We start from the raw sequence: 25,857 nt of genomic DNA on the forward strand, positions 1-25,857 counted from the left end.
GAAGTTGTCAAACTGCTGAGGTTTTTACCTCTACTAACAGAATCACGACAAATTTTACACATCACATAATTTGGGCGATCTTTTTCTATGTCAAAAAAGGACCAGGCTAGGCAAGGCTTAGAGGGCATGCGACCTGCTGAGCCCCCCTGACTAGTGCTCAGAGGCAGAGTGGTGGCTGATGATGCAGTTGTAGACGTGCTACCAGTGCTCTGACTCTGTCCAGGAAGGCGCAAGGTAACTTCGTCGTCGGTTGCATCCTCCTCCACCACCTCTGTTGACCTCCTCGAGTGCCTGACTGTAGGTTGACAGTAGGTAGGATCTAGAAATTCCTCATCAATTGTTGTGTTTGCACTCCCCTCACCCTCAGACCGAGCCTCTTCTTGCCCTGACCGAATATTTAAGTTGTAATCACAATCTGGTATCTGCGTCTCATCGTCATCAGTATGTTTCTCATTGTCTATAACCACAGGTGTTACAGTTTGTGAAAAAGGGTCAACATTATGCTCAGAAACTTGGTCCTCACGGCCTGAATCAGAGTCACAAAGGTTCTGGGCATCACTGCAGACCATTTCCTGGTCTGTACTCACTGTAGCTTGGGAGCAGACCTCTGATTCCCAGGCTATAGTGTGACTGAACAGCTCTGCAGACTCAGCCATCTCAGTTCCACCATACTGTGCAGGGCTGATGGAGACTTCAGAGCTGGGAGAAAGCAAGTTTGATTGGGATGACAACTCAGAGGACTGGTGTTTTTTGGATGCGGTAGTTTAGGTGGCTGAGAGGGCACTTATTGGACCACTTGAGATCCATTCAAGCATTTTATTTTTTTGGCCATCATCTACCTTTGTTCCTGTTGTTTGTGTCCGTAAAAAAGGGAGCACATCGGATTGTCCACGGTAAGTAGTAGACATCTTACTTTTGCTGGTAGATGGTCTATCTTCAGCAGATGTTAATGGAGCTTTGCCACCTTCCCCACGGACAAACCCTTTTTTTCCTTTTCCAACACGCCTCTTCCCCTTTCCACCAGCATCTGTCATTTTTCCACTCATTTTGATTGCGACAAGATTATGCACTTAAAATGTGGTAGTAAAAATTGAGAGGTGGTGTAGATTTCAGCGGTGGTCTAGCTAGTGGGATAAAGAACAATAATTATTCCTGACAATGCAACTACGGCCCTTAAACTGGCAGCAGTGTTTGCTAGTATAATGGCTTAGAGTTAGTAACAATGAGTTTGAGTGTGCAATACAGGCAGACGTGCTGCAAATATCTTTGCACTAGTGGGACAATACAGAAGTCCAAGAGCCACGTTTAGGATGCCACTAAGTTCACTCAGTGTTTGCTAGTATAATGGCTTAGTAACTATCAGTTTGAGTGTGCAATGCAGGCAGACGTGCTGCAAATATCTTTGCACTAGTGGGACAATACAGAAGTCCAACAGCCACTTTTAGGATGCCACTAAGTTCACTCAGTGTTTGCTAGTATAATGGCTTAGTAACTATCAGTTTGAGTGTGCAATGCAGGCAGACGTGCTGCAAATATCTTTGCACTAGTGGGACAATACAGAAGTCCAAGAGTCACTTTTAGGATGCCACTAGGTTCACTCAGTGTTTGCTAGTATAATGGCTTAGTAACTATCAGTTTGAGTGTGCAATGCAGGCAGATGTGCTGCAAATATCTTTGCACTAGTGGGACAATTCAGAAGTCCAACAGCCACTTTTAGGATGCCACTAAGTTCACTCAGTGTTTGCTAGTATAATGGCTTAGTAACTATCAGTTTGAGTGTGCAATGCAGGCAGACGTGCTGCAAATATCTTTGCACTAGTGGGACAATTCAGAAGTCCAACAGCCACTTTTAGGATGCCACTAAGTTCACTCAGTGTTTGCTAGTTTAATGGCTTAGTATCTATCAGTTTGAGTGTGCAATGCAGGCAGATGTGCTGCAAATATCTTTGCACTAGTGGGACAATACATAAGTCCAACAGCCACTTTTAGGATGCCTCTAAGTTCACTCAGTGTTTGCTAGTATAATGGCTTAGTAACTATCAGTTTGAGTGTGCAATGCAGGCAGACGTGCTGCAAATATCTTTGCACTAGTGGGACAATACATAAGTCCAACAGCCACGTTTAGGATGCCTCTAAGTTCACTCAGTGTTTGCTAGTATAATGGCTTAGTAACTATCAGTTTGAGCGTGCAATGCAGGCAGACGTGCTGCAAATATTTTTGCACTAGTGGGACAATACAGAAGTCCAACAGCCACGTTTAGGATGCCACTAAGTTCACTCAGTGTTTGCTAGTATAATGGCTTAGTAACAATGAGTTTGAGTGTGCAAAGGGCAGGAGGGTACAGTGGCAGGGTTGTGGGTCTCTGGGTAGGGGAAGGAAGCCTGCTTTTCTATCCTTCCAATGGGGAAATGCAGCGAGGAAATCCCTGACCTTAGCTACACAGACGCTGTCATCTTTTGTAGCTGTTAAACTCTGTTTTAAACTCTGTCACCTATGGCTCTGACCCTGCCGGTATGAGCCCTTAAAAGGACTGATAGAAAGTGCTATCCCTAAGCTGTCCAGCGCTGTATATGGAGCGTATACAGCAGTATCGGCGATAGGAGCTGCGCCGTGATGTCTGACACCAAGGACGCAGAAGGCAGATAATGGCGTGCTGGAGGAAAATGTCCGGTTTTATAATGCAGGGACATGTGACATGGACATCCTATCACACATGCCGTTGCTTCTCTGGCTAAAAGTACACTTAGCTGTGTGTGTGTCTGGGATTGGCTGACATGCTGGCCCGCCCCACTACACGCGTGCGCTTAGGGAAGGAAGACAAGGAAAAAAAAAAAAAATGGCGATCGCCATTATCCATACAGCAGTGATCTGAATTCGCTGTTCCCACATACTATACACTGAAATTTCATAATAGTGTGAGTCACAGAGTGATTTACACTATTACAGCGGAAAGCCAGCTACTAATTAGCTGGTCTTTTTGCTGCTAGAACCGTTCTCGAACGTATCTAGAACTATCGAGCTTTAGCAAAAAGCTCGAGTTCTAGTTCTATCTAGTACAGCCCCAAAATCACTCGAGACGCGAACTGGAGAACCTCGAACCTCGAACCGCGCTCAACTCTAGTGATGAGTGAATATATTTGGCACTATTCCTTATTCTCATGAATATTAAGGTATTCAGGATATTCGTTACTCGTCGACTATTTTGATATTCGCCTCTCGATTTTCATGTCCCATCCCCACATGTTTGGCGCCTGTTTTTCAGCTACTAAACATGTGGGAATTACCTGCTAATCACAATAATGTTTACACCATTTTTGCTACTTGCATTACTATAATTGGCAGGTGCAGTGAAAAAAAATTAATGAAATGCAAACTACCTTCTATTTTTGATTACTAGCACAGGTAAAGTAAACAGCTAGGGACTGGTATTTTTAGGCTGGGAAGGTCCATTGTAATTGGGCCCACTCCAGCCTAAATCTAGGAGACTTTCAGGAAAATAACATCTCGCCAACCATTATGCATAAGGTTGGATCAATCATGCTTTATGGTTGTGTTGCAGTTAATGCACAGGAAAAAATGTCACTGGTAGAGGCAAGAATGCATACAATGAAATTTCAACAAATACTTGATGCAAGCATAACACCATCTGGTAGAAGGAAGAATGGATTCAATGTTTTAGGGTTGTTCTGATCCGCAGAAATGCACAGGCGACTGTGCAGTGAAAAAAGTCCTCTAAGAGGACTAGTAAAATAAATAAAAAAATGTAAAAAAAAGTTTTAAAAAATGTTAAAAAAAAACTTAAAAAGTTTAAATCACCCCCCTTTTGCCCCATTAAAAGTAAAGCAGTTAAAAAATAAAAAATACACATACTTGGCATCGCCGTGTTCAGAAATGCCTGATATATTTATTTAAATCAATTCATCTGATCTGTACACAGCGTGGCAAGAAAAAAATTACAAATGCCAAAATTACGACTTTTGGTCGCCGCAACATTTCTTAAAAATGCATTAGCAGGTGATCAAAACGTCACATCTACACAAAAATGATATAATTAAAAACGTAAGGTCAAGACGCAAAAAATATGCTGTCACTGAGCCCCAGATCCAGAAAATGGGAACTCTACAGGTTTCGGAAAATGGTGACAAAAGCGCAATTGTTTTTCTACAAACTTCTGAATTTTTGTTACCACATATATAAAAGTAAAACTATACATATTTACGAACTTGTACCAACCTAAGGCATCATACTGACATGTCAGTTTTACCATATAGTGAACATTGTGAATAAAAAAATTATTGGGGAATTTCACTTTTTTCCATATTTCTCCACATTTGGATTTTTTTTTCCTGTTTTCCAGTATGCTATATGGCAAAACCAATGGTTTCATTGAAAAGTACAACTTGTCCCACAAAAAATAAGCCCTGATATGGCAATATTGACAGGAAAAATAAAAAAAGTTATGGCTCTCGGAAGAAGGGGACGAAAAATCGAAAATGAAAAACAGAATTTCATTAACAATGTCCCTACCTAGCATTCTTGTCCAACACCTTAAAAATAAACATTAAGGCCACTTTAGACGCAGCGACATCACTAACGAGATATCGCTAGGAACACAAAATTCATGACGCGCATCCGGCCTCCTTAGCGACAGCGTTGCGTGTGACACTTACCAGCGACTACTAACGATCCGAAAAGTGCTCAAAATCGTTGGTTGTTGATACATCATTCATTTCCCAAAAATCGTTGCTCGTTTGATACGCACGTTATTCATCGTTCCTTAGGCAGCACACATCGCTATGTGTGACACCCCAGGAACGACGAACAACAGCATACCTGCGTCCTCCGGCAACGAGGTGGGAGTGACGTTTATGCAGCTGCTCTCCGCCCCTCCGCTTCCATTGGTGGCCCACTGTGTGATGTCGCTGTGACGCCGCACAAATCTCCCCCTTAAAAAAGAGGTTGTTTTCCGGCCACAGCGTCGTCGTTAGGAAGCTAAGTTGGTGTGATGCGTACTGGCAATATTGTTCACCACGTGCAGCGATTTGTCCGTGACGCACAAACGACAGGGGCGGGTGCAATCACTAGCGACCTTTATTCTCTTTGTCAGTCCTTGACCCCATGACCAGCAGCATTCTCTTCTGGCTTCACAGCCGATGCAATGGCATGGGTCAGCATATGGCAGTAAGATTGTGCGTCACCCCCGACTAGAACACAGACATCAGTTGCCGGCCTCGGTAACATCAGTGGCTTGTATAGGTTTTGTGGTGCAAGGAGTCAATTGCTGTTGGTGTCATTGGCCATTTCAATTGAATATGTATTTTAGATGCACATTCAGCTGAAAACCCAACTGGCATCAATGGGCCCTCTCCCTCCCTTGACCCAGTTGTGGTCAAAATCCTATGGGACCTCAATCATTATTCCCCTGATAACATCACTACCTATCAATTCTCTTCTGGCAGCTTTTAGACTCCCCCTCTGCCCAGCTGACAACAGAAATACACATGTAAAACAATCAGATACACTCAAAAAAATGGCAGTCAAATAAATGTACCTGGAATGAAATTAATGAAGTAATTAATACCTGTCTCATTAGATATTTCCCCATAATGACACTGCAGACATTCAAAGCAGCACTTATGTCTCCCGTTCATTAAGATCCTTCGATAACCTGGTGGACATTCCTCAGTGCACTTAGAGACCGGAGTCTAAAACATAAGTGATCATATTTTTTATTATATTGTACAATGTATGTATTGTCATAATGTTGAAGCTTAAAAAATAAAATATTAAATATCTGAAACATTATTTATTCTTTTTACTGTTAGAAAAATGTATTCAGCTTCACGATGACCCTGGAGATCCCCTCCAACTCTGACATTCTATAATTCTATGATTCTATAATTTTATGATTCATTGCCTATCTTTGGTTACTGCAAGAGCTGGTATGAGATGTTTGGTGGGAGTCTCAGGTGTTAGACCCCTGCTGATTTCATATTGATGAAAAATTTTTTCAGATCGGTAGGGTTTAAGGACCCAGATCCCCTCCGATCAACAGCACTGTGCAACGATTGTAAAAACTTTTATATAGTACTAGTTTAACTTTAGGAATAGAAAACTTGTTTCTCTGAGAATACAATGAGGAGAAATAAAAAAAAGAATGGTGGTCCTTAAAGGGAACCTCTTACCCGCTCTTCCCCATAAAATGTATGGCCGACACCTGTAAGCTGTCTTTTACTGCATTCTAGTATGAGCATCTCTGGTTTTTATCCAATGCCTCCTCTCTTCTTATGATCACTGTCCTCATTCCTGCTTTGTGTAGATGACATGTCCTACATCATCCACACAGTTTTCTCTCTTCACTTACCACAGCTTTCATCTCCACCCTCTGAAGATGTCCTCAATCCATGTTGCTCATAGAAGCTGGGCGAGAAATGACACGAGAGCTTATGCCTCCATTGGCCACAGCTTCTTACTGCGAAAGGAGATGGAATCCAAAGGTGGCAACAGAAGCAGGGTGAAAGACATCAACCATGTTGCAAAAGGCAGTGATGGGCACACCCATACTGTAAAAGACCAGACTTGCGTGGGTTCAAAGGTATCCGAGTGCCAAGCCGTGGCCTGGAATTATCAGGGAATTCCAGATATTGATTTGTATCTGTCACTCAGGTAATACAAAAAAAAAGGAACAATAAAGAAAAAAATAATAAAGCAAGCGGGCATTACTTACCGAGTCAGCAGCACAGATGTAAGTGCTCCCACTGACCTCATCCCTTTCGGAGATGCTCATTACTAGAGTTGAGCGCGGTTCGCGGTTTGAGGTTCTCCAGTTCGTGGCTCGAGTGATTTTGGGGGCTGTTTTAGATCGAACTAGAACTCGAGCTTTTTTGCTAAAGCTCGATAGTTCTAGATACGTTCGAGAACGGTTCTAGCAGCAAAAACACCAGCTAATTCCTAGCTGGCTTTCCGCTGTAATAGTGTAAGTCACTCTGTGACTCACACTATTATGACATTTCAGTGTATAGTGTGCGGGAACAGCGCATTCAGATCACTGCTGTATGTATAATGGCGATCGCCATGTTTTTTATTTTTTTTTCTTGTCTTCCTTCCCTAAGCGCGCGCGTGTACTGGGGCGGGCCAGCATGTCAGCCAATCCCAGACACACACAGCTAAGTGGACTTTTAGCCAGAGAAGCAACGGCATGTGTGATAGGATGTCCATGTCACATGTCCCTGCATTATAAAACCGGACATTTTCCTGCAGCACGCCATTATCTGCCTTCTGCGTCCTTGGTGTCAGACATCACTGGCGCAGCTCCTATCATCGATACTGCTGTATACGCTCCATACACAGCGCTGGACAGCATAGGGATAGCACTTTCTATCAGTCCTTTTAAGGGCTCATACCGGCAGGGTCAGAGCCATAGGTGACAGGTCTGTGAAAACAGAGTTTAACAGCTACACAAGAGGACAGCGTCTGTGTAGCTAAGGTCAGGGATTTCCTCGCTGCATTTCCCCATTAGGAGGGATAGAAAGGCAGGCTTCCATTCCCCTACCCAGAGACCCACAACCCTGCCACTGTACCCTCCTGTCCTCTGCACACTCAAACTCATTGTTACTAAGCCATTATACTAGCAAACACTGAGTGAACTTAGTGGCATCCTAAACGTGGCTGCTGGACTGCTGTATTGCCCCAGTAGTGCAAAGATATTTGCAGTACGTCTGCCTGCATTGCACACTAAAATTCATTGTTACTAAGCCATTATACTAGCAAACACTGAGTGAACTTAGTGGCATCCTAAACGTGGCTGTTGGACTGCTGTATTGCCCCAGTAGTGCAAAGATATTTGCAGCACATCTGCCTGCATTGCACACTAAAACTCATTGTTACTAAGCCATTATACTAGCAAACACTGAGTGAACTTAGTGGCATCCTAAACGTGGCTGTTGGACTGCTGTATTGCCCCAGTAGTGCAAAGATATTTGCAGCACGTCTGCCTGCATTGCCCACTAAAACTCATTGATACTAAGCCATTATACTAGCAAACACTGAGTGAACTTAGTGGCATCCTAAACGTGGCTGTTGGACTGCTGTATTGCCCCAGTAGTGCAAAGATATTTGCAGCACGTCTGCCTGCATTGCACACTAAAACTCATTGTTACTAAGCCATTATACTAGCAATTTATGCTGCCAGTTTAAGAACCGTAGTTGCATTGTCAGGGATAATTATTCTTTATTATTCTGCTGTTAATAAAGCTAGACCACCGCTGAAATCTACACCACCTCTCAATTTTTACTACCACATTTTAAGTGCACAATCTTGTCGCAATCAACATGAGTGGCAAAATGACAGATGCTGGTGGAAAGGGGAAGAGGCGTGTTGGAAAAGGAAAAAAAGGGTTTGTCTGTGGGGAAGGCGGCAAAGATCCATTAACATCTGCTGAAGATAGACCATCTACCTGCAAAAGTAAGATGTCTACTACTCACCGTGGACAATCCGATGTGCTCCCTTTTTTACGGACACGAACAACAGGAACAAAGGTAGATGATGGCCAAAAAAGGAAAATGCTTGAATGGATCTCAAGTGGTCCAACAAGTGCCCTCTCAGCCACCTCAACTACCGCATCCAAAAAACACCAGTCCTCTGAGTTGTCAGCCCAATCAAACTTGCTTTCTCCCAGCTCGGAAGTCTCCATCAGCCCTGCACAGTATGGTGGAACTGAGATGGCTGAGTCTGCAGAGCTGTTCATTAAGGAATAACGTTTGGAACTCCATTCTATGTCTGAACTGGGTGCAAAAAACCTAAAAAACATCACTATGGGGAGATAAGGTATGCACACCAGTGACTATGGAAGGGGAATACATGTAATAGCAGAAACTGCTGTGTGAATACTGACATGAAAAATTCAATAGCTATTTGTAAGAATGAAATGTGAAAAATGGAACCTGCATTACTGCCATGAATATATGAATAAAGAGAAATTTAGCTACTGAATTGATCAATGCAATAGAGCCCCAACACTACGCCAAAGTATTTCTCTACGTTGGGGTCCCTAGCTTGTATGTGTCCTCTCATGCAGTTAAAAAACTTACCGTGTATGGGAAGCGGAGACCCAGGCTATATATACGATGTGGATTGGCAATAGGTGTGTATGGGGAGGGTTCACAAACGAAAAACTACTAACATTAAGGAATAACGTTTGGAACTCCATTCTATGTCTGAACTGGGTGCAAAAACCTAAAAAAACTTCACTATGGGGAGATAAGGTATGCACACCAGTGACTATGTAAGGGGAATACATGAAATAGCAGAAACTGCTGTGTGAATACTGACTTGAAAAATCCAATAGCTATATGCAAGAGTGAATATGTGAAAAATGTTTGTGAACCCTCCCCATACACACCTATTGCCAATCCACATCGTATATATAGCCTGGGTCTCCGCTTCCCATACACGGTAAGTTTTTTAACTGCATGAGAGGACACATACAAGCTAGGGACCCCAACGTAGAGAAATACTTTGGCGTAGTGTTGGGGCTCTATTGCATTGATCAATTCAGTAGCTAAATTTCTCTTTATTCATATATTCATGGCAGTAATGCAGGTTCCATTTTTCACATTTCATTCTTACAAATAGCTATTGAATTTTTCATGTCAGTATTCACACAGCAGTTTCTGCTATTACATGTATTCCCCTTCCATAGTCACTGGTGTGCATACCTTATCTCCCCATAGTGATGTTTTTTAGGTTTTTTGCACCCAGTTCAGACATAGAATGGAGTTCCAAACGTTATTCCTTAATGTTAGTAGTTTTTCGTTTGTGAACCCTCCCCATACACACCTATTGCCAATCCACATCGTATATATAGCCTGGGTCTCCGCTTCCCATACACGGTAAGTTTTTTAACTGCATGAGAGGACACATACAAGCTAGGGACCCCAACGTAGAGAAATACTTTGGCGTAGTGTTGGGGCTCTATTGCATTGATCAATTCAGTAGCTAAATTTCTCTTTATTCATATATTCATGGCAGTAATGCAGGTTCCATTTTTCACATTTCATTCTTACAAATAGCTATTGAATTTTTCATGTCAGTATTCACACAGCAGTTTCTGCTATTACATGTATTCCCCTTCCATAGTCACTGGTGTGCATACCTTATCTCCCCATAGTGCAGAGCTGTTCAGTCACACTATAGCCTGGGAATCAGAGGTCTGCTCCCAAGCTACAGTGAGTACAGACCAGGAAATGGTCTGCAGTGATGCCCAGAACCTTTGTGACTCTGATTCAGGCCGTGAGGACCATGTTTCTGAGCATAATGTTGACCCTTTGTCACAAACTGTAGCACCTGTGGTTATAGACAATGAGGAACATACTGATGACGATGAGACGCAGATACCAGATTGTGATGACAACTTAAATTTTCGGTCAGGGCAAGAAGAGGCTCGGTCTGAGGGTGAGGGGAGTTGATGAGGAAGATCTAGATCCCACCTACTTTCAACCCACAGTCAGGCACTCGAGGAGGTCAACAGAGGCGGTGGAGGAGGATGCAACCGACGACGAAGTTACCTTGCGCCTTCCTGGACAGAGTCGGAGCACTGGTAGCACGTCTACAACTGCATCTTCAGCCACCACTCTGCCTCTGAGCACTAGTCGGGGGGGCTCAGCAGGTCGCATGCCCTCTAAGCCTTGTCTAGCCTGGTCCTTTTTTGACATAGCAAAAGATCACCCAAATTATGTGATGTGTAAAATTTGTCGTGATTCTGTTAGTGGAGGTCAAAACCTCAGCAGTTTGACAACTTCTTCCATGAATCGTCACATGAATAAATATCATATGTCCCAGTGGGAAGCTCACCGTGCTGCAATGCGGCCTAGCGGAGCGAACCATCCACGGCCTGCCCCTTCCAGTGCATCCGCGCGCTCTTCATCTTCTAGGACTGTGGGGACAGCTGTCACACCTGGTTTTAAACGCACAACTTCCACCACTGTAACCGCAACAGGCAGTTTGCTTGGTAGGTTGTCAGTTGGTTTGGAAGGGGAAACAAGTGCGTGTGTACAGCTCTCTCAGACATCGATAGCACTAACGTTGGATGAAGGCAACATCATGTCCCGACTGCACTTTCCTCACAAACCTGCATTTTTCCAGGGACACCCTAGTCAACACCGTCTACACACAGCAGCCAGATCTCTGTCCCTCAGATGTGGACAAATAAAAGGCCATTTCCTGCGACCCATGACAAAGCTAAGAGGTTGACTTTATCCCTCCGTAAGCTCTTGGCTACCAAAATGCTGCCTTTCCGCCTGGTGGACACACAGGATGTTAGAGACCTTATGTCTGTCGCTGTGCCGCAGTACCAGGTGCCCAGTCGCCACTACTTCTCTAAGAAAGGTGTGCCCGCGCTACACCAGCATGTCGCACACAACATCACCCCCTCCTTGAGAAACTCTGTGTGTGAACAGGTGCATTTTACCACCGATACTTGGACCAGTAAGCATGGACAGGGACGTTACATGTCGCTGACTGGGCACTGGGTAACTATGGTGATAGATGGTGAAGGGTCTGCTGCACAAGTCTTGCCGTCCCCACGACTTGTGTGTCAATCCTCTGTCTGTCCAAGTTCCTCCACTGCTTCTGCCTCCTCCACCTCATCTGTGTCCTCCACCTCCGCCCCAAGCCTGCCTGGTCAGGCCACCAGCGTTCTCACAGCGCAGAAGGAATCACGCACCCCTCATTACTATGCTGGCAGCAGAGCGCAACGTCATCAGGCGGTCTTTAGCTTGACATGTCTTGGGAATAAGAGTCACACAGCTGAGGAGTTGTGGTCAGCTCTGCAGTCCGAGTTTAATAAATGGTAGTCTCCACTCAACCTGCAGCCTGGTAAGGCCATGTGCGACAATGCTGCAAACCTGGGTGTGGCCCTTTGCTTGGGCAAGGTGACACACGTACTTTGTATGGCTCACGTGTTGAACCTTGTTGTCCAGCAATTTTTAACACACTATCCCGGCCTAGATGGCCTTCTGACCAGGGCACGAAAACTGTCTGCTCACTTCCGCCATTCAAGCGCCGCAGCTGAGCGACTTGCATCGCTCCAGAAGTCTTTTGGCCTGCTGGTTCATCGCCTGAAATGCGATGTGCCGACACGCTGGAATTCGACTCTCCACATGTTACAGCGACTGTGGCAGCACTGCCGAGCCCTGGTGCAATACATCATGACGTATAGTCTGGGCCAACGAGATGCAGAGGTGGGGCAGATCACCCTGATGGAGTGGTCTCAGATCAAGGACCTATGCACCCTTCTGCACAGTTTCGACATGGCGACGAATATGTTTAGCGCTGACAATGCCATTATCAGCATGACGATTCCAGTCATTTACATGCTGGAGCACACGCTAAACACTATTCGGAGTCAGGGGGTGGGACAACAGGAAGGGGATGAACTACAGGAGGATTCATATGCGCAAGACACAACAACATCACCAAGGTCCAGACGTTCATCATCAACAAGGCGCCAGGCATGGGACCAAGGGGGACAGGGATCAACAAGGGCGCATAGTAGCAGGCTAAATGTTGAGGAAGGTGCAGGAGAACATGAAGAAATGGAGGACGAACTGTCCATGGACATGGAAGACTCAGCAGATGAGGGAGACCTTGGTCAAATTTCAGTTGAAAGAGGTTGGGGGGAGATGTCAGAGGAAGAAAGAACGGTTAGCACTTCTATGCCACAAACACAGCGTGGACTTGGTCCGCATGGCTGCGCAAGACACATGAGTGCTATCTTGCTGCACTACCTCCAACATGACCCTCGTATTGTCAAAATTAGAAGTGATGATGACTACTGGCTTGCCACCCTATTAGATCCCCGGTACAAGTCCAAATTTTGTGACATAATTCCAGCCATAGAAAGGGACGCACGTATGCAGGAGTATCAGCAGAAGCTGTTACTCGATCTTAGCTCGGCTTTTCCACCAAACAACCGTGCAGGTGCAGGGAGTGAATCTCCCAGTTGTAACTTGACAAACATGGGACGGTCTCGTCATCTTCAACAGTCTACCCGTACCAGTAGGACTGTATCTGGTGCTGGTAACAGCAATTTTATGGAATCTTTTCATAATTTTTTTAGACCCTCCTTTGCAAGGCCAACAGAGACAACAAGTCTAACACATAGTTAATGGCTGGAGAGGATGATACAGGAGTATCTCCAAATGAACATCGATGCCATGACTTTGCAAATGGAGCCTTGCTCATTTTGGGCTTCAAATCTTGAAAAATGGCCAGAGCTCTCCACTTACACCTTGGAGATTTTGTCATGTCCAGCTGCCAGCGTTGTCTCTGAACGTGTCTTCAGTGCTGCTGGGTGTGTGCTGACAGATAAGCGCACGCGTCTGTCCAGTGACAATGCGGACAGACTAACATTCATCAAAATGAACAAGTCATGGATCCACAAGGAATTTACTACCCCTGTGTCATCCTGAAGAGAGTAAATGCTTGTGGATTTGGAATGTGCTTGATGCAAATCAAAACATCCTGTTTGCAACTAGGGCACAAGTGCTGCCACTGATGGGGTGTCTGTGTGGCCCAATTTTTTGAAAAAAGGGAGACTCCGCTTGGAGTAACCCTTGCTTACATTGTTTTTAATAGGAGCCAAGATGAACAAGTCATGGTTCAGCAAAGACTTTGCTACCTACCCCGGTGTCATCCTGGGGACAGTTAAGAATGGCGTATTTTTGAATGTGCTTGATGCAAATCTAGCTGTAAAGTGTACAACTAGAGCACAAGTGCTGCCACTGAATGGGTGGGTGTGTGTGGGGCCCAATTTTTGGAAAAAAGGGAGACTACGCTTGGAGTCACCTTGCGGTGTTTTACATGATTTTAGAAGGGCGTGCCGTGCCTATATCTGTGTCTCGTCCTCTTTTTCCTCGTTACGCTCTTTTGTTTTCGCATGAGAATTTGTTCTTGTCACTTTCCCATGTGTTTGTGTTGTGTTGTGAGTTGTTTGTCACCTTTTGGACACCTTTGAGGGTGTTTTCTAGGTGTTTTTATGTGTTTGTGAATGCCTGCCATTGTTTTCTATGCAGTTCGAGTTCGGTTCGTCGAACGTTCGACGAACCGAACTCGAACGGGACCTCCGTTCGGCGAACCGACCTCGAGCCGAACCGCGACCGGTTCGCTCATCTCTACTCATTACCTTCATTGTATCTGTGCTGCTTTCCCTGCCCATTGGCATCTGTGATTGGTTGCAGTCAGACATACCCCCACGCAGAATGATAGCATGTCAAACGCTTCAAATCACAGACGCTGTTTGCAGGTCTATATTGTACAGTAAAAATAAATAAAAAATTGGCATAGGGTCCACACATATTATAATATCCAGCACAGATTAAGCATGCAACCTCCAGCCGTGTGCTTATCTTGGTTGTGTATCAAAAAAGAGAGACCCCATGCTGCTTTATTATTATTATTTATATAAATAATTTTAAAAATCGGCACATGGTCCCCAAAATTTTGATACCTACCGATGATAAAGCCCGGCAGCTGAGGGCTAGTATTCTCAGGCTGGGGAGACCCATGGTTATTGGGCCACCCAGCCTAAAAAAAAGCAGCCTGTAACCACCCCAGTTGAGGCATCCAGTAGATGCAACAATCCCAGCACCTTACCCGGTTCTTCCCGAATGTTCTGGCACAGTGGCAATCAGGGTAATAAGGGGTTAATCGCAGCTCACATCTGCCGCTAAGCCCTAGTCATCTATGAGACTTCCCATTACTAATCTGTAAGTGAAAAGAAATAAACACAAACACTGAAAAAATCCTTTATTTGCAATAAAAGACAAAAAAAAAACCTTTTTCACCACTTTATTTACCCCCAAAACACCCAGGTCAGATATAATCCACACAAGGTTCCACAATAATTCCAGCTCTGCTAAATTACTGAAGGCACAGCGTGGGATCATAAAACATAACTGCCCCCCTGCAGGCTTCAGGAAGAGACTGAGCCACAGCGATCAGCGATTACATCACTCGGGTAAGTTGCGAGCACAACTGTAGGTTCCCACGGTCCTCCACCTGTAACTCACTCTTTATGTGTCCCTGCCCTCTGATGATGTATTGTTTCACAATGATGAAAACAAGCTGTGGTTAGTGACTGCAGCATGGTCCTCTGATGTTAACCAATTCCAGGAGGGGTGATAGGTACTGCAGGAAATCACAGGTGGCTGGGACTACATTTATTGTCCTGTTTAAGGGTCCCCTGAAATGAAATGTCAGATGAAGTAAAGTATAAAAACTTTACTTAACTATTTAAAAAATATTTGAACATGGACAAGTGTAGGGTATTTTACAATAAAGTAATTGACAAAAGTGCTTTACGTGTAAAAATGGATTTTTATAAAGGACGTTTTAAATATCAGATTACCCTTTTAAATTTATTGAAGACCCTTTTAAAAGGGTGGTTCACCCATATTTTTTATTTTCTAGATTGATACTATATTGAGAAACATACCTTATGTTGGCAATAGTGCCTGTGAGAGGCGTTATTGCAGACCGCTGTTGACCGCTTCATGACCCCCGGGCTCCGTGACCTCGGGGATCCGGTGACGTCACATCAAGTTCCGGACACGTCACATTCCTACGGCCGGCCTCAGCCTTCCTGACTCACTGAGCTGTGGGCGGTGTTTCACCGCTTGTCACAACTTAGCGTGTCTCCTGCTTGCAGCGCTCTGCTGTGAGGGAGGAGGGAGGAGGGAGCTGATGGGCTGTGACGAGCGGTGAAACACCGCCCACAGCCCATCACTCATGGACACTGCGGCCAACTGCAGTGTCAGGAACTTGACGTGACGTCACCGGATCCCTGAGGTCACAGAGACCGGGGGTCACAGAGCGGGGAACAGCAGTCTGCAATAGCGCCTCTCACAGGCACTATTGCCAACATAAGGTATTTGATAGAAACATTGTTTCTCAATATAATATCGATCTAGAAAATAAAAAATATGGGTGAAAAACCCTTTTAAGTATTGTTGTGTATCACTTTCAAAATCTGACTTTCATCCCCCTGAAATCAGCTTTTAAATAAAATATGCAAATTTGAAGACTTTTAGGGTCTTTGACATTTAAGTAAAATAGATTTTGCAAGTACAGAATTTTATTACAGGTGAAAAGGATTAAAGAAAGGGATTTAGATAACATAAAACTTTGAATATTTAGCCAAATACAATAAAATAATCATACATGAAAATGGACTATATACTGACCTTATCATTGTTCCAAAATATTTTCCTAGTATCTATAAAGAGCTGATCTTCTTCATGAACCGATAGATTAAATGTTCCAACATGTTTTAAAATTAACCAAGATTTAAAGGCAATTCTAAAATTATTAATGTGGTAGTGAGTCGTCATTTCTCCTTTGTCATTAAAGTGGACTTCTTTTCCCATTGGATCTTGGAAATGAAGTTTTCTTAAAAAGTACTGAAATAAGTGAAACAGTAAAAATAAAAATAGAGTAAGCAAACTTGGTGCATAAAGGAAAACTGTGTGGGTATTTTTTGAGATTTGAAACAGAAGAGGTTGATAACTTTTGGCGAATTCAGACTAGACTTGTATGGACAAATTTTTCGATTTGTGTAATGGTCGCAGTAACTTTCCGGTTGTAATGTCACCACTTTTACTTACATCATAATGCATTATGTCAGTATAAAAATGTGACCTTTTGTAGTGCACAGAGTGCCATGGTAAATTTGTATTGCAGCCCCAGCCCAATACTATAAATCCAATATAACTAGTCTGTGAGTGGCCAAAGATGTGAAAATTTAGGATTAGCAGATGAATCGAAGGTGAAATTAGAGTTTGGCATTTATATTCAATGGGATCACAATTAGGTGAGTGGGCAACCTGTTTTATTTAAAGAATAGGTTTATCTTGAAGTCTGATTTTTCTTCAACACATATTTGTTAAATTGTATTGTACCATGATCAAACGACAATTCTGACACCCTTAAAAGAAGGATTATTAATGCCGATCAGGTTGGAAAAAATTACAAAATATTTTCTAAGAGTTTGGACTCCAGCAAATCCACAGTCAGACAGATTGTGTACAAATTGTGGAAATTTGAAATCCATTACAGTGGAACCTTGGTTAACGAGAACAATTCATACTGGGAGTGTGCTTGTAAACCAAGTTACTCATCTAGCAAAGCAAGATTTCCCATAGGAAATCATTGCAATGCAAATAATTTGTTCCACAACTTCTTAAATGTCCCATCCTTGTCACCTATTGTGCAATTCTACGCACGTACAAACACGTACAAATACACACAAAACCACAAACACGCATGCACACACACATATTATGCTCACCTTACCTTCCGTTCCATCGCCGGCCTCCTAGTTCTTACAGTTCGCCAGTACAGGATGTGTATCGGGTAACCATCACAACGAGGAAGGAACTTCCGCTGCCAGAGCGCTGACATCAAAGGCATGAGCCGCTTGCCTCTGATTGGTCAGAGAGCTGCCTTTGAGTAGTGGCTGACAGCGAAAGTTCTTCCCTCATCGCAATGGTTACCGGATGCACATCCTGTAGCGGCGAACTATAACATCCGGGAGGCCGGTGATGGAACGGAAGGTAAGGTGAGAATAATATGTGTGTGTGTGTGTGCATGCGTGTTTGTGTGTGTTTGTGCGGACTGCAAGAGCGGGTTAGAGCGCGATGGATGTACGGAACCGGAAGTGTGTGCGGTGAGTATTTTGCTCGTACAGCAAAGCTTGCTCGTAAACTGAGTTACAAATTTACAGCAAGCTTTGCTCGTTAAGCAAAATACTCCCTAACTGGGTTACTCGTTAATCGAGGTTCCACTGTATTACCTTTTCTTGCCAGTTGTCTGCCAAGAAAGACCACTCCAAGAGCAAAGCTGTCAAGCTTTCAGCATAATTATTTATGTTTTTATTAGTGAATTTTTGTTTGCAGTACACAGGCTCTATCCAGGGGCTGATTTGCTTATTAGCACTCTTTTTTTGTCCCATTGTCCTCTCCATCTCCTCTCTTTGCAGTGGTGCAATGTGGGAAGGAGGAGCTCATTTTCTTCATGGACAAAGGTAAATAGGATATCCTCCATTATATTCCACTACATAAAAACATTACTGGTAAGGAGGATTATGCAATGCCTATTTGCAGCCAACAGATACCCTATACTCTCACACCTGCATTGGTCATCTGCATTTATTAGACTTGATAGCACACATTGTTTATATACTGTTTAGTCATTTGTCATATATACTGTATGTCTGTGTTACCTTTATACTTCTGCCGATTCCTTGTTATTTTATTCATTTTAGTTTCATCGAATACATATACCAACTTTCAGTAAACTGCGCAGACTTCAGGATAAAGTCTTTTTATTGGACTACAGGAGATCTTGTCAGATTATGCACACCCTTTAGGGCACCATGTAGCATGGATAGAAGAGAATAAAGGCATAAAATAGTCCATGACAACACAAAAGGAACCAAAGGCTTATCACACATTAGCTAATAATAATGTTCATGAGTAGGAATGAGCGAACCAGAACTGTAAAGTTAAGGGTTTATACCAAACACTGGGTGTCAGGTTCTTGGACCTAAACACAGACTTTTACCTGTACATAAGGTTTCTCTTTGGGTTTGGCATCCAAGTAAAGCTTTTTGAAACACCGCAAAGCAGCTAATCAACAAGGTTTGTCAGTGTGGGCACTTCCGGCCTCATCACAGCCATGAGAAGTCTTGACATGATGTTATTGGCCGCTGCACCACTTGAACAAAAAATGACATGGACTTCCACCTTATTTTTGATAACATACGTGGATAAAACAAACAACAAGGGGATGCATACCCTAGCAGTCTGCTTTACCATGGCTGGTTTACAATACAGAGGATATTCCATTCAATTTTTGTCTTAATTGTTTAAATACATAATGAAAAAAATGGCTTTGGATCCCCCCTCTGGGGGCTAGTATCAGGGTGGGAAAAGCCATGGAAATTGGCCCCTCCCAGCCTGAAAATAGCAGCCTACAATTGCACCAAAATTGGCACATCACATTAGATGCAGCAGTTCTGGTGCTTTATCGGCTCATCCCAATTGCCCTGGTATGGTGGCAAACAAGGTAATATGTGGGCTTGATGATAGCTGGGATTTTTCCAAAATCACAGATGCTATCAAGCCCAATGTAGGTAATGTCTGTGAAACACCCCCATTACTAACTATAACTTAAAAGAAAAAAACACAAATCCTTTATTTGAAATAAAATCACAGACACCCTCTTTCACCCATTTATTAATCCTAAAAACAACCCTGCAGGTTGACCGTAATCCACAATGATGTCCTACAACAATTCATGGCTTTGCTTCATCCAGAGGCTGAGGTGACAGAAAATGTGACAGATCACTGAAGCCTCTGGAACACAGAGGGGGAGCCTCCATCTTTAAAAAGCAGTGACATCACTCAGGTCACTGGAGTGCACAGCCAGGGACTGCCAAAGTATCAACTGTGACCACCAGTGAACTCGCTGCCCGGTTGGCAGACTGCTCTGCTGTGGTATCTTGCAATGCAACAGTAAAGAAATCTGGCTGCTAGTTAAACTGAGGTTACAGCTGGTGGTTCCCACAATACTCTCTGTGTGAGCCACCAACTGTGACAGCAGTTGAACTCGCTGCCAGGCCAGACTGTGAAATACCATGATACAGCACCCAAGCAGGCTGGAAATCTGGCAGCGAGTTCACTGGAGATAACAGTTGCTACATTGAAAACCACAGCTGTGACCACCGGTGAACTGTCTACCGCCATGTCACGCAATTTGACAGGCTGGCAATCTGGCAGCGAGTTCAGCTGAGGTCCCAGCTGGTGGTTCTCAATGTACCCTGGTACGCTCTTTGTTGTGTGAGCAGTCAGTGTGGGATCCCCTCTATTTTGATAACCAGCAATGGCAAAGCAGACTGCTGGGGGTTGCAACTTGTAGTTGTATGTTTTAACCCATGCTGGTTATCAAAGATAGGGGAACTTCACAACATTTTTTTTAAATTATGTAAATAAATGATTAAAAACAGTGTGGGGACCCCCCTATTTTTAATAACCAGCCACAGAAAAGCAGACTGCTCAGGCTGGTATCATCAGGGTGGGAAGAGCCATGGTTATTGGCCCCTCCCAGCCTGAAAATAGTAGCCCACAGCCACCCCAGAATAGGTGCATCACATTAAATGAGCCAATTCTGACACTTTACCAGCTCATCTCGAGTTCTCTGGTGCAGAGGCAATCGGGGTAATATATGTGGTATTGGTCTATGAAGCACCCCCACTATTAACCCTGTAACTCAAAAGAAATAAATACAAATACAGAAAAATCCTTTAGTTGAAATAAAAAATACACATACCCTCTTTCACGCATTTAGTAACCCTAAAAACAGCCCCACAGGTCCGACATAATCCATAACGACGCCCCATAATGATCCATGGCCATGCAAAATGAAACAGCTCACTGCAGCCTCTGGAACACACCGAGTGCAATGGGCATGCATCTGTCTGTGAGAAGCAGTAACATCAATCAGGTCACTGGAGTTCACAGTCAGGGACAACGATACCAACTGTCACCGCCGGTGAACTCACTGCCCGATTGCCAGAATGCTCTGCCACCGTATCATGCAATTTGACAGTCTGGCAATCTGGTTGCTAGCTAAACTGAGGTCTCAGCTGGTGGTTCCCATGATACCAACTGTGACCGCAGTTAAACTCGCTGCATATCTGGACTGTTGCATTGTATGATACGGCAGTAGAGCAGTCCAGAATTTGATAATACGACAATCCGGTAGCAAGGTTCAGCTGAAGTCACAGCTGGTTGATCCTATGGTACCCTCTTTGCTGTTTGAGCAGTCAGTGTGGGATCCCCTCTATTTTTGATAATCAGCCACTGTAAAGCAGACTACTGGGGTTGCAGCCTGTTGTTTTCTGTTTTACCCAAGCTGGTTATCAAAGATAGGGGGACCCCACAATATTTTTACATTAGTTGAATAATTTATAAAAACGATGTGGGGTTCCCTCTTATTTTTGATAATCAGCCATGGTAAAGCCATTGTAAGCCAATGTAGCCCACTGGGGGCTGGTATTGTCAGAGTGGAAAAAGTAATGCATTTTGGCCCCTCTAAGCTTGAAAATAGCAGCTTGAAGCCACCAGAAAATTGGGGATCCATTTGAAGCACTGCATATAGCTGATTTTTGCTATATGCAGCAATATTGTGGTTTTGTGTATAGTACAAACGATTAGAAGATCGCAGGTTCAAGTTCCCTTAGGGGATAAATAGATACAATGAAAAGCTAAAAAAAAAAGTTTTGAAAAGTAAAAAATAATTGAAAATACACATGAACAGGTATCAAGCCATTCACAAAGATCCACTCTATCAAAATATAACAAAAATTATTCAGAACCAAAATGCTGTAAATAGAAAATAATTTGAAAGTGACAAACTTATGTTTGGTCACAGCAATACTACAAATTATACTGTAACAAATGATCAAAATGTCACATCTATCCCAAAATGGTAAAAAAAATTATGTATCGTAAGACAAAAAATAAGCCCTCAATTGGCTTCATCAATCCAAGAAATGAAAACATTGCAAATCTCAGAAAATGGCAACACAATAAAAATTAGGGAATTTTTAAGAAATTCAAATTTTTTCTAAACCCAAATGTAATTAAAAAAAGGACAAGTTTGGTATCTCTGTTATCCTTTTGAAGTGGAAAAATCATATAGCAACGTTCATTTTATCACAAAATGTACGCCGTAAAAAGAATTCACAAAAAACAATGTCAGAATTGCGGATTGTTTTTACAATTTTATGGGACTTGGAATTTTTTTCCCCTCTTTTACTGTACACTATGTGATAAAATGATGATGCCATTTAACAGTACATCTTGTCCCACAATATGAAAGCCCTCATACCGCTATATGGACTGAAAAATAAAAAAAAATCTAGCTTGTGCAAAAAGTTAAAGAAAAAAAATGTATTTGGCTGCGTTGGGAAGGGGTTAATGTGTCTGTGTATGTACAGTTATAGGGTTTTATTATTTTAGGAACTTTTTAAATATAAAAAGTGTGATATTTTTTCTGATTACCAGATGAAAAGTGAAAATACAACTGGAAGGAAAAAAGGGTTGAAATACCTTCAACATGTGTTTACAACTGAAGTTTCTTGGCATGTGAAGAAAGCCTTCATGTAGAGCGTGAGCCATGGCGTAGACTGCATCATATACATGGTAGGTGGTTCTAAATGCTTCCGTATAGTAATGATTGCTGCCAATTTCATGTAATTTCACTGTCCTGGAACAATTCCTAAGTCTGAGTAGATACTTTTCTTCAGCTATAATTTTTAGGATGGGATTTGAAGGTTTACAGTTAAAGTATACAATTAGGATATGTTCTAATATAGGGTCATTTGGACGATTTTGAAGACTTATATTTTCCAAAAATGTTTTCAAATGTGGGATCTTTATACTTGGTGATGAAAATATGAGGCTCCCATGGCACGATGATTTATGTTTTACTGATGAAATAATATGAATATTTGACCCGGCCGGTATAATCAGAGTCTTCACGTTTCCGGAAATGCTTTGTTCCTCTATAAATTGTACAGAGTGAAATGAAATTGTGCCGCAAAGTACAATAACTTTTGAGGTTGATTTTTGAAATATTCTTCTGTTCTTTTCATTGTCGTTGTTTTCATTCTGGAGATCATCAGTTTTCATTTTCAGAATAAACTCAATGCAAATATCATAACTCTCTGCCTGTTTCATTAACTCCTGACTTTGCGTGTCCCCTCCATCATCATCAGAGGCAATAACACCAATCCATGTCCAATCGAAATGTTTGAGAAGTTTAACTATCGCCAGATACTGAGTTTGATCCCTTGGAAGAGTTTGGAAGAAGGATGGATACATTTTCTTATTGGAGAAAAGAGGATTTGTGGCACCATAGCTGATCTAAGGAAAAAAAAGCAATTATGCACAAGAAAAATGAAGTTAATGTTAAATTAAAGGAACAAAGACTGTAAAATCTTTATGCATACAGTATGTATAGTATAGCACCCAGGGATATGGGGTACTCAGTTCCGGGCAGTGTACGTCTTGGGATGTCACGATGGTGGCCATTACCTGGTTCTGTGCCCTCGGCCATTTTTGTAATGGGGATATTTACAGGGGATTGTTGAATAAAGTTTATTTGTGATGCCACTTGCGGTGATGCGGCTACATGTAGAGAGCCGCCGCTGCAAAATGTCTCTACTGGGGCTGATGGTATTAGCAGCTAGTATGGAAATATCTCTGCTAGTAGGGTATTGCCCAAGCGGGTGTATGGTGCAGTGGGCGTCGGAAGAAAAGAGTCCAGATAGGTCTTCAGGGCAACTGGTTTACTTACTTTAGATGTAAAGTGGTTGCCCGAAGGCGGCTGGTTTCACCTCCAGGTCCCCTTCGTCCTATTGCCAGTCTGGTTCTCTGGTACCTTCTTCCCCTGCACCTGTCTCTGGTAAGTGAGTCCCCATGGTATAAAACAACTGGCGGTCCCCGTTCTGTGGTTTGTCCACTTCTGTCCGCCTGAAGGTACCGTGAACCCTGTGGGGTTGGAGTCTCTGATCCTGTCCGCGGTTCCCCCTTTGCTACTGAGTCTTCAGATTCTTAAGGGTCAGCAAGACCCTTGATGGTCCCCTCGCTGTGCAGGTGTTAACAGGTTGGTCTAAAGCTCTTTCCTGTCCTAGTGTCCTGTACCCCATCGGTGCGTAGTTCCGGGAGTACTCCCCCGTACTCCACCGGCAACCACTTCTCCTGGGTACCAGGTCACTGTTAACCCGAGTCAGAACGTTCAGTCACACGTTCACACTTCACTGTCAACTCTGCTCTGACTACTCTCTCCACAGTCTGCCCCTCCCACCTGGTCAACTAGTGGACTGGAATGGCTCCACCTCTAAGCAGCCATCCATTGGTTCCACCCTAGCTAAGTACCATTGTATGGGGGAATGTTGGGGAAAACTGGGATTACCTGGATTTTTGGTGTTACTGGCACTGGGGTTCTGGGTCCTTAAGGGGGTAGGTCCTGCATCCTGATGGGGATGCAGAACCTTGTAGCACCCTGATGGTTTCAGGGACGCTACATATATTATTATCCAACATTTACAGATTCCCTGATTTTACAGTATATTATTGAATATAAGGAACAAATACATATAGTAACCATTAGAAATTATAGAACTGTTTGAAATTCAGAATTGCTAACTTTGCTGAATTATCATAAACATTCAGCAATGCCTCTGATCACATTGTGAAAAAGCAATGGCTTTTACATGTCAAATTCAATGGGCTAACTCACACGTCCATGTTTTCACACGGACCGTGTGGCCCTACACATACACACGGAGACATGTCTGTTTTTTCTTCAGTAGCACAGATTTCACACAGCCAGAACACTGATGTGATCCACGGGACATAGGTGTGATACATACCGGAGAAAATACGTGTCTTAGAAAGAAAATTACTTTCTACACTCACCTGTCTCCAGCACTACTGTCTTTGGCACTGCTGTCACTTGCTTCAGGGTCCACTCATTACATTATGCTCATACATATTCACTGCACCGTGGACCTGGAAGCATCAGCATCGCCGGGTACAGCATTGCTGGAGACAGGTGAGTATCCAGCAAGCAGTGTGTGTGCAGTGATGTTAGGCGGTCATAGGAGCATCCAATGAACTTGGATCCAATGTGTGCATCCAACATGTGTTGCAGGGGTGTTGTCAGGATTTCATCCAAGTTCAATGAATGCTCCGATGAACTCGTGAAGCCCCTGCAGCGGTCGCGCACACATTGATAAGCGAGCCCCTGAGGTGACCTGGGCTGACCTTATGAGGTCCAGGTCACTGCAGGAAAGCACACACAGCAGTGTGAATGTCTGCAGTGGCTGCTCTCACAATCATTGGAGAACGAGTATGGGATCGACATGGGCCAGCCACCCCTAATTGGATTATGGCAAACTAGGATTAGGGCTTAAAAAAGGGAAATTAATTGGAAAACAGGGTGTATCTTGTCTTTATTTAATAATTTTCTCTGTTTATGTTTTTTCAGGTTCGGTTTTCTCGGAATGTCGTGGGACCTCGCAGTGGATTACAGTGGACCTTTTGTATTTTTTTCTTTAAAAAAAACATAAATTACCTCCACGCCTTCAAGCTGTCTCGTGGTGCTAAGGGGTAGTGAGATAACTGTCTCTTTCCCAGCCGGTAAGGTGATCCTAGTATGGCGGGGTACGGTGATCGTGGCCAGTGGCAGTTGTTCTTCTGTCATTCGCTGGAGGTTGCAGGTCCGGACCACTTGCTGAAAGGCACGGCGGGTGGCCCTATGTGTGGTCACTTCTTGCCAGTACTTGGGCCCCCTCTTGGTAAACAACACCAGATTCAGGTCTTTCAAGGTGTTCATCCCAATAATCATGGGCGTTTCTGATCCAAAGCCTTCCCTGACCACGATTATCCCTCTCTTCCCGAGATCTTGGCCACAGATTTCGGTGTTCATCCAGGCAACTCCCGTCACCGGAATGGGTAGATTATTGGCTGCTTTGATCTTGATGGCGGTATCAGGGTCATAGGCAACCCGCGGCTTTAGACATTCTTCGTAGAACTGCTCGGAGATGGTGGATACCTGAGACCCAGTATCCATTAACCCTTGTACGGCGATCCCTTCCAGTAACACTTCCAGGGTGGGGCTATTTGATGCAAGTTTGCTCAATGGCTGGCTCTGTTTTCCCACACCCCTCTCTTTGGCCTCCCCTGCCGAGTGAGCCTCTTTGGCAGGGGTGTCTAGTTTAAAGGTGGCC

The 25,857-nt window shown here is 43.5% G+C and overlaps 1 protein-coding gene across 1 annotated transcript in view; it reads right to left on the minus strand.

Moving 5' to 3' along the window:
* LOC142245910 (vomeronasal type-2 receptor 26-like) overlaps window positions 1-25,857 on the minus strand; it is a 71,879-nt gene that overhangs the window by 20,528 nt on the left and 25,494 nt on the right. Inside the window, exons 3-5 of the mRNA XM_075319233.1 lie at window positions 22,172-22,987; window positions 16,244-16,459; window positions 5,583-5,706 (exon numbers count right to left, since the gene is read on the minus strand). Coding sequence (XP_075175348.1) covers window positions 5,583-5,706; window positions 16,244-16,459; window positions 22,172-22,987 — 1,156 coding nt within the window. The remainder of the gene's footprint in view (window positions 1-5,582; window positions 5,707-16,243; window positions 16,460-22,171; window positions 22,988-25,857) is intronic.

This window comes from Anomaloglossus baeobatrachus, chromosome 1 (assembly GCF_048569485.1).
Source record: "Anomaloglossus baeobatrachus isolate aAnoBae1 chromosome 1, aAnoBae1.hap1, whole genome shotgun sequence".
NCBI classification, from domain to species: Eukaryota; Metazoa; Chordata; class Amphibia; order Anura; family Aromobatidae; genus Anomaloglossus; species Anomaloglossus baeobatrachus.